This window comes from Xiphophorus maculatus, chromosome 4 (genome assembly GCF_002775205.1).
Source record: "Xiphophorus maculatus strain JP 163 A chromosome 4, X_maculatus-5.0-male, whole genome shotgun sequence".
Lineage (NCBI taxonomy): Eukaryota > Metazoa > Chordata > Actinopteri > Cyprinodontiformes > Poeciliidae > Xiphophorus > Xiphophorus maculatus.
In genome coordinates this window covers 1,470,723-1,487,968 of record NC_036446.1, presented here as the reverse complement: position 1 = coordinate 1,487,968, position 17,246 = coordinate 1,470,723, and the positions used below count along the sequence as shown (strand labels likewise).

The 17,246-nt window shown below is 42.4% G+C and overlaps 1 protein-coding gene across 12 annotated transcripts in view; it reads left to right on the top strand.

Moving 5' to 3' along the window:
• Positions 1 to 17,246, top strand: part of LOC102219514 (liprin-alpha-1) — a 45,709-nt gene that overhangs the window by 4,138 nt on the left and 24,325 nt on the right. For all 12 annotated transcript variants that reach the window (XM_023331688.1, XM_023331680.1, XM_023331683.1 and 9 more), the window contains exons 2-9: positions 2,703 to 2,972; positions 11,071 to 11,172; positions 11,425 to 11,589; positions 11,669 to 11,743; positions 14,438 to 14,539; positions 15,694 to 15,921; positions 15,996 to 16,142; positions 16,514 to 16,648. In XM_023331688.1, coding sequence (XP_023187456.1) covers positions 2,703 to 2,972; positions 11,071 to 11,172; positions 11,425 to 11,589; positions 11,669 to 11,743; positions 14,438 to 14,539; positions 15,694 to 15,921; positions 15,996 to 16,142; positions 16,514 to 16,648 — 1,224 coding nt within the window. The remainder of the gene's footprint in view (positions 1 to 2,702; positions 2,973 to 11,070; positions 11,173 to 11,424; positions 11,590 to 11,668; positions 11,744 to 14,437; positions 14,540 to 15,693; positions 15,922 to 15,995; positions 16,143 to 16,513; positions 16,649 to 17,246) is intronic.

The following is a 17,246-nucleotide window of genomic DNA, read 5'->3' as shown; positions in this document are numbered from 1 at the left end:
GGTAAGCCACCAGGCGTAGCAAATTTTCTGCAGGGAAACCCTGAAGCTTAGTAAACGGTTATATTTGTGACACTTTAGTTTGATCTTTATGGTTAATCCTTTCTGTAATTATTTTAACCTCACTTCTTTTAGGAAAATATTAACTTTGATAATTTATTCCACTGTGTTGATGTTCAGGAAAATGTGCCTTTAGTCTCCAAACCCTCACCTTGAATTTGCTGATTGAATTATCTGTATCAGGTGATTAAATCGATCAACATACCAATCAGACAAATTCTGTTTATCTCAGAAGTCGTATCTTTTACCTGAGAATGAAATCAGTAAAATGCAACTGACTGGGAAGTTGAGAAGGCACAGCAGACACAAAATACAGAAGCAAGAAAAAGTAGTGAGTAAACTGGCAGCAGTACATGGTACTGGGAACTGGTTCTGGTACACTGGGAGCTGGTTCGACTGGAGAACAAGGAGCCACTGCAGCGTTTTACAGCTCAGGGATTTTTGCACATTTTTCTGGACTTTCTGATAGTAAAGAACACGGATAGTCCTTCCTTAAAATGACAGATGTGTGAACTAGTTTTTCTGCTTCACTAGAATAGGATATTTTTAGTTTTGGCAGTGTGGCGGCTGTGAGAGGAGAAAGTCCTAGTAACCTGTTAGTTTTTAGATGACTTTACATTCTTACTGAAGGCCCAGCTAATGGCATCCAGAGACCAAGCAGTTTGGCAGGAAATCTTGTTTTCAGTTTGCTGAATGTTGGTAGTAAATATGAAAAGCTGTTCCCTGATTCTGATGTTTGAGGCGATGATGCAGCGTAATCCTCTGAATGTCTTTGTGTCAGAGATGATTTAAGCTGCTTGTCTGAATTTTCCTGTCAAGAAACCTTTCGAATGATTTCGGATCAGCCGATCTCGCTCCATTCTGCCGCGGTCCGAGTCGACACAGGAAGATGTTAATCAGTTGACGGCTCAGTCAGTTACTAAATAGCGAAGCAACTAAACAAACCAGCGTAGCTTTCTCTGCTGCTGCTGATCACTAAAGAAAATATGATCAGAATGACAGAAGCTGTTCAGGATTACTGCTGAATACTTCTGCAAAGCGCAGATCCCCATTTAGACTTTAAAAAATAGGTTTTCAATGCATCAGATCCAACTTTGTCTATAAACATAATTTGTTTTTGTGTAGAATGATCCTCTGTTTGTCCCGTAGGAGTAACATTTATTTGTGTCAAAAATAAATTGTCAGAGAAATGGAGCAAATAGTAAACATAAGGAGTTAATAGGCAAAAATTATTACACAACTGACTCGAAGCTGTGCAATTTTTCCACAACTTTGAGGGCAATAATTATACTCAAAGTACTTTGAGTATTGCTCTCAATACTCAAAGTAATATCCTTTGTGCAAAAAGGATATCAGACCAGAAATATCCTTCAATGTCCCACAGTTGGGAAATTCAAGCAGGAAGTTAAAGGATTGAAGCTCAAAGATTAAAACTTCCGACTGTTCAGAAAGAGCCACATTTAGAACATAATAAAATAAAACTGTAGGTTTGGGGAGAAGATGCAACTCTTTCAGATGCAGCAGGGTTTTCTAAAACAAACTGAGAAAACGCTGGTTCTTTATGTTTCAAATACCCTCTGATGCAGGACATATTGACTACACAGCCTTCTATGAGTGGGTCTCTTTGGACCCATGTTTAAATCAACACGTTTTTATGCTACTTTTGACATTTTGATTCAAAATAATGGTTAGTTTGATACTTTCTGCTGTGTCTTATTTCACACAAGTATTTTTTTCATGTTTGAAATATTTTCATTTTTCACTTTAAGCATTTTTAGAAGAAATTGTTGAACATTTGTGACAATTTCTAGAACATTTTTAAAACAAAATGACAACAGCAGTTTTACAACAGTAATGTTGGAACAATGTCAGTGTCCATTGTGTGTGTGTGTGTGTGTGTGTGTGTGTGTGTGTGTGTGTGTGTGTGTGTGTGTGTGTGTGTGTGTGTGCGGGGGGAGGAGAAGGAGGGGATGGACAGCACGTTTCTTGAAACTAGCTAGCTAACCCAGCTGGCTAACATTGCCGTCTGTATTCTATTGTGCTGTGTGTATCATGCATGTGAGTGTGTGTATGTATGTGCATTTATTTTTCCCATCCATCCATCCATCCATCCATCCATCCATCCATCCATCCATCCATCCATCCATCCATCCATCCATCCATCCACCCACAGCACCGATGATCGACACACACACACACATTTGTGAGGTAAAAATAAAGATAATAATTATATGTAAAAGTTCTTGCTTTGTAAAATATTATTATTCAGGGGTGAGACTTAGGATTCAGTGTGTTTGGTTCACAAAAAATGTTTTCCTAAATGAATCGGGGTCATTTTGGACCCAGTCACGGAAGAATGGGGTAGTAATATAAAACATGTTATTTCTTAAAATGTGTAAAAGGTAAATTAAATATTTGCATAACATCATTAACATGTTTGTTGAGGAACACCGGGAATATGAAATGATGAAAACCTTTCATTACAAAGATGATCTCACCGGGTCCAAAAGGATCCACTTATGCATCAGGGGGTTAATATATGTTCTTACTACTGAAAAACTTAAATATTTCATACGGTTTATTTAAATATGAGTTAATTTTACTGATGTCTGATGCTCCCCACCTCATTCGTTCCCTGCTTGCAGATGATGTGTGAGGTGATGCCCACCATCAGCGAGACCGAAGGGCCCGGCGGCGGGAACGGCGGCGGCCGCAGAGGCTCCGGGTCGCCGCTGCAGTCTGACTCCGAGGGTCACTTTGAGTCGTTGATGGTGTCCATGCTGGAGGAGCGGGACCGGCTCCTGGACACGCTGAGAGAAACTCAGGAGAATCTGGGCCTGACTCAGAGCAAGTTGCATGAAGTCAGCCATGAACGGGACTCACTGCAGAGGCAGCTCAACACCGCTTTACCACAGGTGGGTGGAGACGTTATAGCAGGTGATAGCATAAATGTTGATCCGACATTAATATCTGGACACCACAGCGGGGGGTTAATTTGATCCTGTCAGTGATGTTTATAGTGTCATAGCTGCATGACTTTAGGTGCAATGTCTGCATGTTTTCTTTAGTCACCAGCTGCGTTTCCATTGACAATATATCTGCACATTTTGACATTTTGAAAGTAAATTTGCTTAATGGAAACAGCAGTTTGGAAAACCGTGTTTTGTGATTGTGGTTTTTGGACGTATTGAAATTGGTTTAACAAATCACTCACTTCACAGGATAAACAGATGCTGCCACTGGCAGAAACCACAAAGAAGGTGACGACAGGAAGTAGTAGTAGCAGCAGGATGATGGTGTGGTGTGTTTTTAATGACTTATTACATGAGCAAACATATTCAAGTGTGATTTTAATTACATTTTTCATTTAATGGAAACACCAGAGTTGTGAAAGTGATTTTTTGACATTGAGGGAATATTTTTGTACTAGAAACCCCCAAATATAAATGTTTCATTGGGACCTTTATATGTACGAAGAAAATGCAATTAATTGCGTTGGAGTTTTTAACAAGTTAAAATTATGTAATTAATTAATCACACTAAACACGTTAAAGTCCCAGAACTGCACTGGATGCATTTCTAGCATACGCAGCCTGGATTCATTAACTCCATTCTGTTGAAGTAGTTCCTTGTGATATTGTTAATGAATACATTAATCCTCCAACGATAACTCTGCGATTTATTGCGCAATCCAGCACTGGACTTGATTTAAACCAAAAAAATCATCAGGAAGTCAAAGTGGGTAAAAAGTTTGTCACTGAAGCCTCATGAATTAAAGCTCAAATCTGGTCTTAAAATGTAATAATTAATAAAGATTCTGTCAAAGGAAACTGTTTTTTAGCACCATTTTGCATGAAATTAAAGTTAATGGAAATTAATGACCCTCTTGTTATAAATTAGTGATGGCGTTGCTTCTGTTTCATATGTTTGCATAATGTGCTGCAGAACTTGTGACCCGGTCTTCATCCATCTGTTCTGTGGTCTTTGTTAGATGAATTACTCATGTTTTTCTCATGCAGGGTTTTATATTCATAACGAAGGGTTCAGGTTTCCTCCTTTAAATTATGCAGAGGAGAACACAACAGAAAGTCTGTTCATCCGTTACTGTAGCTCTTGTGGCTGAGTGTTTCTCCATTAGAACAGAGTTACCATCCAGGTGAGGCTTTTCTTGGTTCATGTTTGACTAATCAAGACATGGAAGTGACGGACCGGTACCTGTCCCAGCTATGAATAGAAAGTATTCCTCTGCAGACAGGAGGGACCTTTGTGGATCTGTAGGAAAGGATGCAGAATTAAGGCTGCAGTCCCACCAGCCCTGATTAGTCCACCTTAATCCAACTCCGATCCATTTGCCTTGAATGTCCGGTCCGTTTGGGGAGGTGTGAAAGCTAATCAAACTCTGATCCTCCAAACTGAAGTTCAGTTGAAGTGAACTCTGGTTCAGTTTGAATGCATATGTGAACGCCAAGTGGACCGGAGATTACGCCAAGAGCAGGAAGTAGAGTACAGCGCAAAGCATTCTGGGTATATTCAACCAAAGCTAACGTGCTAGCCTAGAGAAATGGGCCATAGACAAAAGAGAAATCCTCCAAACACTAAAATCTGATGCCTCCAATTTAGTTTCCATTTGGTGAAGAAGGAAGTTTGTCAGTGTCTTCTTCTGATGTTTTCTTGTTTCCGTCAGTGGTTCTTGCTGCAGCGCCCCCACAGGTGTGGAGGGGAACAGGTTGGTCAAAAGGTTTGATTAGTTTGACTCAGAGCAGAGAGAAAGAGAACCACAGCAGCTGGAGATGGAGCAGATGATGCAGTTTTAGTCCGATAGAACCGAGTCTACTGGACTATCAGGAGGGAAAACATCCTAAAGCTTAATGGAGATGACCGGGCAATGCTAATGGGTCAACAAACTATCATGAACTGGATGGAAACAGAAATACATTTTAAATCTGCTGAACTGTGGACAGATTTTTCCAACCATTGATGATGAATTAGGGATTTATTTGGAGTGAAAAGCTGAATAAAGTTATTGGAGACACTTTCATTTGCATGTTAAGGTTTTATTGGGCTGCTTCTAGAGATTGAGTTCAAGTCTGCTTTAATGTGGCAGGTGAAACGAGAATACTCAAAAACTATTACCCTTATCAAAACAATAGTATAATTCTTTTATGCTACTGCTATTCAGTTTAGTTTTTATTGCACTTGGATGTCTTATAAAACTTGAAACAGTTTTTTGTCTGTTTTTCTCAGGTTGCAGAGCTTTCTTTGTCTTTCATGTTAAATCAGAAACTCTGATGTTACTGGAGAGAAACTAATAAAACAGAAAACAGAGTCTTTATATCTGCTTTACAGGCCAAGTCCAGGTTCCTTAATCCCCTCTTCATGTTACCCACGCCTCAGAACATTCACATGCTTCAAATAGCAGAACAAACATTCGGTTTAAAACAAATTGGAGCTGTGTTCAACATATCTGATAAAACTTTGATTTCTTCCTACTTTTCACATGTTCTTCCTGATAATCTCCCTGTGGGTTTCTGATAATCCAGTAGCTTCTCTCGTTACAACTGCAATTGTATTCAAACCTTCATCCAAAATAGACTTTATGGCATCCAAACTTTTAACTCATAAGAGCACTAAAATAATACATGTTGGATGTAAAGTTTAAAGGATTTGTTATGGAGGAGGAACACGTTGGAGTTGATTTAAAGACTCTTGACATGTTTCATGCATTTGGTGCCATGCAGGGCTGGTCCAGGTTTTTCTCCGGTTCCCTCCCTCTTGGTGTGCACGCTTTGACTGGAATGCAGAGACATTCCAGCCTGACTCGCTCACACGTCAGCAGCTCCTGCCAGGCCTCAGAAACAGATTTCTAGTGTTTGTTTACTGCAGGTTGTTCCGTTTTTACCTGTATTTACACTAATGCTGGTTTCAGCATCTATTGTCTTCAGTCAACCAGTCGTTATAAAGCTTTTCTCATACAGTCAAGTGGAGCAGAAAGAGCTTTAAAGAGGCGACAGACACCAGAGATTCAGTAACCGTTTTTCCATTAAAGCTTTTTTATGCACGTTTTGATGTGTTTAATCAGAAAAAGTTGAAAATTTGCACTTGAGTGGTTTTTGGCTTTTCTTAAAAAGATTTAATGCTTTAAAGGGGAGATGGAGAAACATTTTCAGAATAAATTTTGATATCGGAAACATTCCCATCCACTGGTGGGTCTGTGCCTTGCCAGAGGCATGAAACTCTGAAAAGTTTCCGTCAATTTTTCCAAGCTTGGTGATCTTTGCTAGTTTGCAACCTCACCTTCCTGTTTATTACAGCCACATGTCAATATGTGATGAAATTACGCTTTGGTTGATTCACTCCAAACCAGTCAATGGAAACATGCCTCATTTGCATTTTCTTGGCTAAGAACCACAGGAGTTTTTAAAAAAAAATCTGTTTCAGGCCCTAGAAGGAAAACCAGAACCAGCCAGATTCAGAATCTGCAGATCGGACCTCGAAGAAAAACTGAAATCAGAAAAGCCTGATTAGTTTCTGTTTTCTGCACATTTAAAACATGTTTTCCAGGGTGAGAAACTTTTACTCCCAGTGAGAACAGGAAGTGAAAGAGACTTCTTGTAACTGGTGAAAAGTCATCGGAGTCGTTACATAATTTTAATAAAACCAATGCTTGGTTGTTGTTTTTTTCACTTGAGATGTCTGCTGTGACACAAAGGCATGAATGGAGAGTGGCCCAGTGGTGATATGGAGAGACAAAGGCCGGCTTGTTCCACTGGAACATGAAAGTCACAGTGTGTTGTCCTTTAACCAAATGTTACAAACTTCAAAAGAAGCCCAATCTGAATGCCTGAGAGAGAAACGCTGATCTGCTGGATCAGAAAAGCCAAATTATTGTTTCCTCTCAAATTTGAACTGAACTCTTTTGACCCATTCTGCTTTTTCAGATACATGAGAGCGTCTAAACGGTTGAGTGAAAGTCGAACCCTCTGGTCAGACAGTGTTGGGTTTTTGTTGTTTGAGCAGCCATCTTGCTATTTATCAGGACAAGCATTGATCTCTGAACCGTCTCTGTTTGGGACCAGTTGCAGCTTCACAAAGGCCTTTTTTTGCTGCTTGTGTGACTCAGCTGCTGTGTAAACAAGGACAGACACACAGTGATGTAATGACACGTACTACAGATCGTATAACCTTTGTGCACCACAGCCTTTCTTCTACCAATAATGTTGGTTAAAAATAGAGTTAAACTATACCAAACACTAATTTAAATATTCTAGTTCTGTTTTTATTTTTGCTGAAGCCAGATGCGTTTTGGTTGGTGATCTTTTCAGAGCCACTTCAGTTTATGCAAATCTGATCATCCAGAATAGGATGTGAGAAACTAAATCTGCCGGTTTCTGTTTAAGCTGAATCAGCTGCAGGGAACTGAAGGCTTGGAGCTAAAATTCTACTTGAACTGAAACAAACCATCATTTGAGGTCAAACTTAGTTTCTACTCATTGCAGATTTTTCCCCAGCATGTCTCTAAGTTTTGGTCATTTTGGTTTGATCAGGGTTTATAATCTGTCATATTTCAGAAGAATCAGCTGACCCAATATGAACTAAAATGAATGAAAACATGGTAAAATACAAACTCTTCAGAAAAGAACAAACTTATATCTGCAAGTTTTGCAATTTTCTACTAATGGCTCCCCAAAACTTCTATTCTTCCCCTTTTGTGCATAAATGTTGGTCCAGAAACGGTCAGATCTTATTCTGTGGTTTGCTAGAGGTTCTGGATTACAGCTGCTTACTTTCACAGAGATATTCACATCGTAGGCAGACAGAAATGATTATTAAAAAAACAAACGATTTGAACACCTTTTGCCATCTTCATTTACTTTCACTTGGTAACATGATTGACGATTTTTAGACCTCTGGAGTCTTACCTTTATCTTCATATCAGAACTATCCAAAATACCTTGTTGTTTCTTAGATGTATTAAATTAATTTTGGCTATGTCATTTTTGAGCAGATCTTCAAACACAGACCCAGGATTTAAGGAATAACAACTTCAACTCTGCAGCACTTTTACAGACAAAAAGGTGCTTCATAATAAACTAATACAACATCCAAAGAATTATCAAAATGAATTTTTTTATTCACTTCTAATTTATTGATTTTACCTCATAAAAAGAGCTAATTAAATGTTGGATTTTACTGAGCATCAACCCAGAGGACCGTAGTTTTAATTGTTCGTTCGCTGACCGGTTTCTGGAGGTGGGTCTTCCCCCTGACAGGGAAACAGATGCTGTCTGCACCATGTCACGTTTCAGCGCACGCTTTAAGCTTTTAAGAACGGCTAAAGTCACTATGCAGGAGGTAGGAAGCCTGTTGCTTCTGATCTCACCTCTGAACAGTCTGCTGACAGCTCCTCTAGTTCTCCACAGACCCAACACTCAGACGGACGAATGCTTGCATATCAGCTAGTGTCTGTAGACGTTGGACTGATGGCAGATATCACTCGTCATTAATGATTGATGCCAGAAGGCCTTTGTTTCATCATGCATGCAGTCATTTGCATTATGCATCATGCTCAGCTTGTTTAGACCCCCGCCTCTGCAGGAATCGTATTGGGTGAAGTCTGAAAGTGTGGTGCTGCAGGTCAGAGTTGGGTTTTCCCTGGAAAGGATTGTTCCTCTGCCGTGTTGTACTGTTCCTTTAACAGGTTGGCACACATATCCCTGTAGCTCCCCTCCCTTTAATCCATTCCTTGGTTTTACAGCTTATAGAGCAGCTCGCTCCTTCTAACCAGACTGTTACTGATCTACCGTCACTGGCTTCTGTTATCTGGCTGAGACAAGGTTCTGGTTCTGGAGGTTTCCCCGTGAAACCTGCCCAGAATGTACCGAGTCGCCGTCGCTCAGTCACCACTGAGGATTTACAGTTAAAGTAAAATTCGCCTGATATAATAAAGCAACATGTCTGCAAAATACAACAGGATTATAGGATTATGTTAGTGTATTTTCATTCTGTGTTGACTCGCCTGGTTGATAATTTTGCTTATAACTTGTTTTCTCTGCTGTTCTGAATTTTTATGTTCAGACAAAGCTTATGAAGGAGAAACTAAATTAATTTCTTGGGATGTTGTAATCATGACGACTGCTATGATCAGAAATGAAAACAAAAACAACCTTTATTGTTCCGTAGTGGCAAAAGTCAAGTTTACTCACACCAGCAATGTTTAGTCGCTTTAATCCAACTCCAGTCGGTTTGCTTAGAAGGTCTGGTTCGTTTGAGGAGGTGTGAACACACGATCAAACTCTGATGTGAACAAAAAAGCAAACTCTGGTCCTCCAGACCTCAGTCTGGGTTCGGTTGAAGTGAACTCTGGTTCAGTTTGAATGCATATGTGAACGCCAAGTGGACCAAAAGCAGGAAGTGGACTACAGCGCACAGCATTCTGGGTAAATACAACCAAAAACGTGCTTGGCTTGCGATAGCGAGAGAAATGGCTCATAGTGTTTATCCTCCAACCGGATCAGATTCTGGACTCAGATAAAGTCTTAAGTAGAGGAGGTATGGGATTTAGTTTTGTTTCTCTTTAATGTGTAAACAGAACGATCATTAACTCCAACATTAGAGATCCAAAGATATCTTGTGTTGATTATGGTGAGAACAAGGCGGCGGATCCATTTCACAGGATGAGAAAATATTAGTTTGGATCCAAAACGTGAGGCTCTGCCAAACAGCCGCAGAATAAAAAGCACCAGCATGAACAGTGATCAAGTCCCACCTGTTTAAATCTGCAGCATCAATGGTCGTTAAATAAACTGTTAAATATTCTGAAATGAGGGCGTGCCATGGTGGCATGGCGGTTGGCGCGACCCGTATTTGGAGGCCTTGAGTCCTCGACGCGGCCATCGCAGGTTCGACTCCCGGACCAGACGACATTTGCCGCATGTCTTCCCCCCTCTCCTTCCCCCTTTCCTGTCAGCCTACTTTCATATAAGGGACACTAGAGCCACAAAAGACCCCCTGGAGGGGTAAAAAAAAAAAAAAATTCTGAAATGACCAGCAATCAGCTTGTTTCTGAATCTGTTGATGTGAAATCCTACTTTTATGTCTGGGCTGAGTTTTCTGTTCTCGGCTGAAATTTGAGTTGTTCCTGGAATCAACATGAGTCATTTCACTTTCAGCCCCACTTTGTGACTTTATGCTAAGAACAGATACTCTTCTCCCAAACTTCACTTCCACTCTGCAGGAATGTAGGAAGTGAGCAGCTCTGTAATTACCACTGGGCCTTCAGCTCAAAAGCCTCCCACTGGCCAGCAGAGAGACCATGTGTCTCCTTCTGACCAATAGCATCGCTCCTCTCACTCCTTCAGTGCTGCAGACAGTTTGCTGGAAGAACTCAGAGGCTGGACAGGAGGAGAGGGAGAATCTCTGTAGCAGTGAAAGAAAAGATCAACCCCCCCTCCTGCTACTGTCAGTATCAGAGCAAGAAGGCCTCGCCACTCACCGTTCCTTCGCCGCAGGGCAAAGAAAATCAGCACGGCTCATCCTTTAGTCGCCAAGCCATGCATGCAATCTCTAAAAGCACCACCAAGATTGCTGCATGTGTGTCCAGATGCGTTTTATGTTGAGAAATATGTGAGTAATGTAAACTTGAGAGCTGCAGAATTGGACTTAGAGAATCACACCTCTGAAACTCCATCAGATAACTTCTGGTTTTTACTCCATTTGTTGTGTGAAGCTTCATTGCTCATCATGTAAGCATGACTGTCAGCCACTTTATGAAGACACAGGAATGTGCAATTATCTACTGCGGCTTACTGTGGGATGGCTGCACACCACACAGCTGGAAAAAACACACTAATTAGGAACTAATAAGTTGATGAGAGGAGCGCCTCCGAATAGAAACTGGTTGTGTGTAAACATCTGCATGCAGACCAGAACACATTTGATTTAGATTTTAGGTTTTTAAAGTGAATAATTGTGTTTCCTGTCATGCATTCAGCAGACTGTGTTTTCACGTTGCAGGAGTTTGCTGCTCTGACGAAGGAGGTGAACATCTACCGGGAGCAGCTCCTGGAGAAGGAGGAGGAGATTGCAGAGCTGAAGGCAGAGAGAAACAACACCCGGGTGAGTGAACATACCTGGCAAATTCCTGTCTGTTTCTGTTTGAACTGGAGACGGTTGTCATAACAGCGCTCCACCAATCAGCTTCTGTCTTATAATCCAAAGCATTGTCAAAACCCACCCATGTGGAAAGCTGCTTAATCATCACAAATTTCCCACTACAGACAACAAATCTCACAACATGCAACGGTTCTGTTGATGCACACGTGGTTCCTGCATAGCGGATGCTAACGTTAGCGTGTTCTCTCTCTGCAGCTGCTGCTGGAGCACCTGGAGTGCCTGGTGTCGCGTCATGAGCGCAGTCTGAGGATGACTGTGGTGAAGAGGCAGGCTCAGTCTCCTGCTGGCGTCTCCAGCGAGGTGGAGGTCCTTAAAGCTCTAAAGTCACTTTTTGAACACCACAAAGCCCTTGATGAGAAGGTACAATGAACGTCCTGCAGAGTAAAACTTCAGCAGGAGTTCCTGCTGACCAGTTAAAAATGAACTGTTGTGTTTTAAGGTGAGAGAGAGACTTCGTGTTGCTTTAGAGCGATGCAGTGCATTGGAGGAGCAACTCACCATCTCACACAAAGAAGTAAGCAAACATGAAAACCTTCTGAAAATCTTTAACAAGTTTGGAGATGTGTCCTTCGTTTATGAGGGCCAAATATGATTGTGTTCAGGTATAAAGTGTCATTGTGACTTTAAGGTAGAAGAAATAAAATGTAAAATGCTTCTGGAGAGACTAAAGAACTGAAAAGTAACTTTAAACCAACTTCTGGGGAAAGACAGACAGACACCACAGATGAGAAAATGAAACAACGAGGAGCTTATCTGAAGCGAGCACGGACTCACATACATGCTGCACATAATTATCAGAATAGAAATCATATTAATGCACTAAATACTCAAACTGTTTATTATAAATGGATACTGCTTCCTAACATTCCTAACTCTGCTGTAAACTCGTCTTTTTGTCGGCAACGACGGTCCTGATCATCAGAATCCAAATCTGAAGAATTTTCACTCGATTCTGAGCATCCGTCATCGGTTCGGATTCACACTGGTTGGATATCAGTTACTGACGTAAAGTCTTTTGGTGTTTCTTCCATTTCCACTAATAAACAACCAAACAGTAACGTCGTTTTTTCAGCTGACTGAGGCACAGTGCAGGTCATAAACCCAGGATGGCAGTGGACATCATTTATTGACGAAAATGCTAGAAACAAGCTTTTGTTATTAGATCAGAGAAATGCATCCCTCTAAGTATTGTGGAAATGATATAAATGCAATATTATTTAGTTCTCCTTTGAGCTTTGATCATCCCAGAGTTGAGTTTCAGTGTTAGGGGAAGCAGAGCAGCGTTTGGAAGTGCAGGAAGGTTCAGCTGGATGATTGACTAAACGCCCAGAGGATGTCAGACATTTGTCCTAGATTTCCTGTGTGCACTTCAAGCTGGAGTCATCTTTTGTTCCTTTGATTCAGCTCCGGACCCCACACACACACACACACACACACACACACACACACACACACACACACACCCGTTCATTAGGTTTATAATGGTTTTGGTTTACTTTCGAGTTGTCAGTTGACAGGTATTTTCAAAATTGAGCGAATTGTAACGGTGAGTCCATTTTTATTTTAAATCCCCGTCCAGCATCTTTGTCAGCTTGACGGTGACAGCAGACATACTGTCAAAACAGACGCAGTTAGGCTGCGTTCTTTTTTCTAAAATCTGATTTGTTTTTCTACTAATAAAATCCAGCCGCAATCAGACTTCAAAGTGACCCGCATGCTCTGAAAAAGAACACAGCCGTCCCCCAGCAACACTCTGTTTAGGCAGTAAAGATGGCCGCCACGGCGCTCTGTTTAGGCAGTAAAGATGGCCGCTGCGGCGCTCTGTTTAGGCAGTAAAGATGGCCGCTGCGGCGCTCTGTTTAGGCAGTAAAGATGGCCGCTGCGGCGCTCTGTTTAGGCAGTAAAGATGGCCGCTGCGGCGCTCTGTTTAGGCAGTAAAGATGGCCGCTGCAGCGCTCTGTTTAGGCAGTAAAGATGGCCGCTGCGGCGCTCTGTTTAGGCAGTAATGATGGCCGCTGCAGCGCTCTCTTTAGGCAGTAAAGATGGCCTCTGCAGCGCTCTCTTTAGGCAGTAAAGATGGCCGCTGCAGCGCTCTGTTTAGGCAGTAATGATGGCCGCTGCAGCGCTCTGTTTAGGCAGTAATGATGGCCGCTGCAGCGCTCTGTTTAGGCAGTAAAGATGGCCGCTGCAGCGCTCTGTTTAGGCAGTAAAGATGGCCTCTGCGGCGCTCTCTTTAGGCAGTAATGATGGCCGCTGCAGCGCTCTCTTTAGGCAGTAAAGATGGCCTCTGCAGCGCTCTCTTTAGGCAGTAAACATGGCCGCTGCAGCGCTCTCTTTAGGCAGTAATGATGGCCGCTGCAGCGCTCTGTTTAGGCAGTAATGATGGCCGCTGCAGCGCTCTGTTTAGGCAGTAATGATGGCCGCTGCAGCGCTCTGTTTAGGCAGTAATGATGGCCGCTGCAGCGCTCTCTTTAGGCAGTAATGATGGCCGCTGCAGCACTCTGTTTAGGCAGTAATGATGGCCGCTGCAGCACTCTGTTTAGGCAGTAATGATGGCCGCTGCAGCGCTCTGTTTAGGCAGTAATGATGGCCGCTGCAGCGCTGTTTATGTTTGAAAACTATCTGATACAATTCAGTTCCACATGGAAATGGCTCAAATCATGTTTTCTGGATGAAAACACTGGAATTGTTGTGAAAAAGTCAGATATGGGTTTCATTTTTTCGAAAAAGTGGCTTTGGGTCCCATTTGCCTGCCTGCTGTGTGAGTGTAGCCATAGAAAAGTGTGCAGTGAAGTTCTGTGGTTCTGTTCAGATCTGGGATGTAACCTGAATTTTGGCTCTTTTTGAATTGTGGGCTGTTAGGAAGCAAGATGCCACTGGATCTGATCCTTCAGTAAAACTGCTAATAAAATCGCTTCTTTCATTTAAGTCCTCAAAAAGAGCTTTGGAAAGTCTTTCAGGAAACCTGGACAACCATTCCTGACTATTCAAAGTGGAACGATCACAGTTTCTTTAAACATTAATCTGTTTAATCCTGGTTTCCTGTCCTTTCATTTATCTGTTCACATTTTAGCACATTTCTGCTTTGTTTTCCTCTCTTAAGTATGAAAGATTAGGGGTTTCCTAATCCTTAAATAAATAAATTTAAGAATTGTTAAATGCAAATCTGCATGTGTTGATCACCTGACTGCATGTTGTGGTTGTGCAGCTTGCTTACCTCAGGGAACAGAGCGGCCAGAAACGAGGCCTGGCAGACGGAACCAGCGAAGTCAACCACACGTCTGAAAACACACCCAGCACTAACGGCAAGGTGAGGAAACCCACCGTGGCTTTGTGTGCTTCACACAATCAATGCTCAGCTTCTTCAGATACTGTTACTGACTGATGGCTAAAGAACAGATTAAAAACTATAAATGTCTTTGCTGTTGAGATCATATGTCTATTAATTCAATAATTTAGCAGCAAAAAGGGTTCTTGAATTGGAAATGTTGCTGAATTTGTCAATATGTAGTTTTTGATTGTGATGAATTAAATACAGACCCTGCAATTAACTTGGTTAAAAAAATTATTTACCAAGTGCTACCACTAGTTTAAAGCACTTAAACGTTAAAGTATCCAGACTTCTTCAATGTGGCTGGGATTCATCAGAGATACATGGGGTCCACTTGGTTACTCAACTAAATGCTCAACCAACTCTACAAGTTTCATTATGGAGTTTAACAGAAGAAGAAGAATAAATCATGAGGGAGTTTAAAGCCATCTGTCAGCGAACAATGATCTGAACACATCAAACAGAAACACAGTAAATCATGCTGATGGCTGGCTTGAGCACATCTGATTGTGCTGCTTGAATGTGGCTGGACATCCCACTCTTAGAGACTTTGTGCTTTTCATTATAGTGACTGTAGAGGGTTTAGTCAACCTCAGAAATGATTAAAATTAGCATCTGAGGGAAATTAACATGGGAGAGAATCGTTGAAACGGGTGTTGCAGAAAGAGGTGGAGCAGATGGAGACAAGAAGATTTCCAAGATGGTAGTGAGCGCTTCTGTGATGGATGATTTAGGATGTTTTCCCCACTTATAGTCCGATTAACTTGGTTTGATGGGGGACCAAAACTGCAGCATTTGTTTCCAGCTGCTGTGGTTCTCTCTCTCTGCTCCGAGTCAAACCAACCTGTTCCCCTCCTGGCCTGTGGGGGCGCTGCACCAAGAACCACTGAAGGAAACGACACAAAAACCTCTGAAGACACTGAGAGCAACTTCCTTCTTCACTAAATGGAAACAAAAATGGAGTGGCACCAGATTTTAGCTGTTGGAGGATTTCTCTCTTACCTTTAACTAAAGACCATTTAGTCATTTCTCCTGCTAGCGCTAGGCTAGCACCTTTGTTTTGGCTGTATTAAGATTTATCATAAGCATATTTGATAAAGTTTTTCCTGATTGTGTCATTGATGTCCTCACAGCGGTCCTCGGACGGCTCGCTGAGTCAGGAAGAAGAGTCCGGGTTCGGGAAGGTCGGTGAGCTCCAGGAGGTGTTGGACCGTCAGTCAGCTGATCTGGGCCAGATGAAGGAGCGCATGGTCGCCATGGCGTCACGCATCAACGAGCTGGAGGAGGACCTGGACACGGCAAGGAAGGACGTCATAAAGTCTGAAGACACGAACACCAGGCTGCAACGGGACCTCAGAGAGGTGAGCGGAGCCGCCAGACCCCAGCAGAACCTGCTGGTGGCGCTCAGAGCTCTGATCAGATGTCTGTCTGGTAGTCCATGGCTCAGAAGGAGGACATGGAGGAGAGGATCACCACCCTGGAGAAGCGCTACCTCGCCGCTCAGCGGGAGGCCACGTCTGTCCACGACCTGAACGACAAGCTGGAGAATGAAGTGGCCAACAAGGACTCCCTGTACAGACAGGTAGGGCCGGCGCTCCAGCCTGCATGGCTGCACACAGCCGCTGCTGCCAGTGAATCCTCGCTGTGTTCCAGCTGAATGGAAGGCCCTGAAACACTGGTTGGTTTCTTTACATGCAGTCACTGGAGACGGAGACATCTTCCTCCTCTTTTCTTCTGCTTTTTGTCTGTTTTTGTGTCACTTTGAATACTCTGTTCTTCCCTTCCTGCTCTCCCCTCCTTCACCCATCTCTTCATCCTGTCTCCCTTTGTCTCCTCATGCCAGTCACTCTTTCTCTTTTCATTCTTTTCACGTCGTGGAGCCGACTGCCGAGGCTGCAGCGCAACGCAGACGAGTCGCCATTATGTTTGCTAATGACTTCTTTCCTCTTTCAGTCCGAGGAAAGAAACCGTCAGCTGCAGGAGAAGCTGGAGCTGGCCGAGCAGAAGTTGCAGCAGACCATCCGCAAGGCGGAGACTCTGCCTGAGGTGGAGGCTGAGTTGGCCCAGAGGGTTGCTGCCCTCACCAAGGTACGAAAACCTGCCAACGCCCCGGGCTTCGTGGTGTAGATCAGGGTGTCAGCATGTCTTTAAAAAGCCTTAAATCCATGTATTCAAAATTAAGGCTTTGAAATGAATGAAATTCATAAAACAAAATGCGAGTTGGCCTTAAATGTGTTAATCACAAGTCTTAAGTTTTGTCATGGCAGGATTATTTCATATTGTTTATATTTTTCTCTGTCAAAAGTTTGAGTCACACAAAGACATTTTCACTGTGTTACTTGAGGTTGTTGAGGCTACCGCTGACTAGCTGCTGGCTAGAGTTTATCATTGGTAAATGTAAATCATCTCTGACTCACTTCTTTTGCCAACCCGTATGATGCTACCTGCATGCTGAGCAAAAAAGCGCTTTTTTATTGGAGCTGTAGTAAAACTGAATCAGCTCAGGCTTCAGCCAGGACGGTTTGTGAGTTCATAATTATAATCTGACCAGGATTATTATAGTTTTCCATCAGGATGACATCCATGGCCTTCCTGCAGGAGCTGCTGAGGAAGCCTCCAAATATCCAGAGATCTATTTTTAGAAACCTGCTTCTGTTTTTATCCATTTATAGTTGGACTCTTGTCT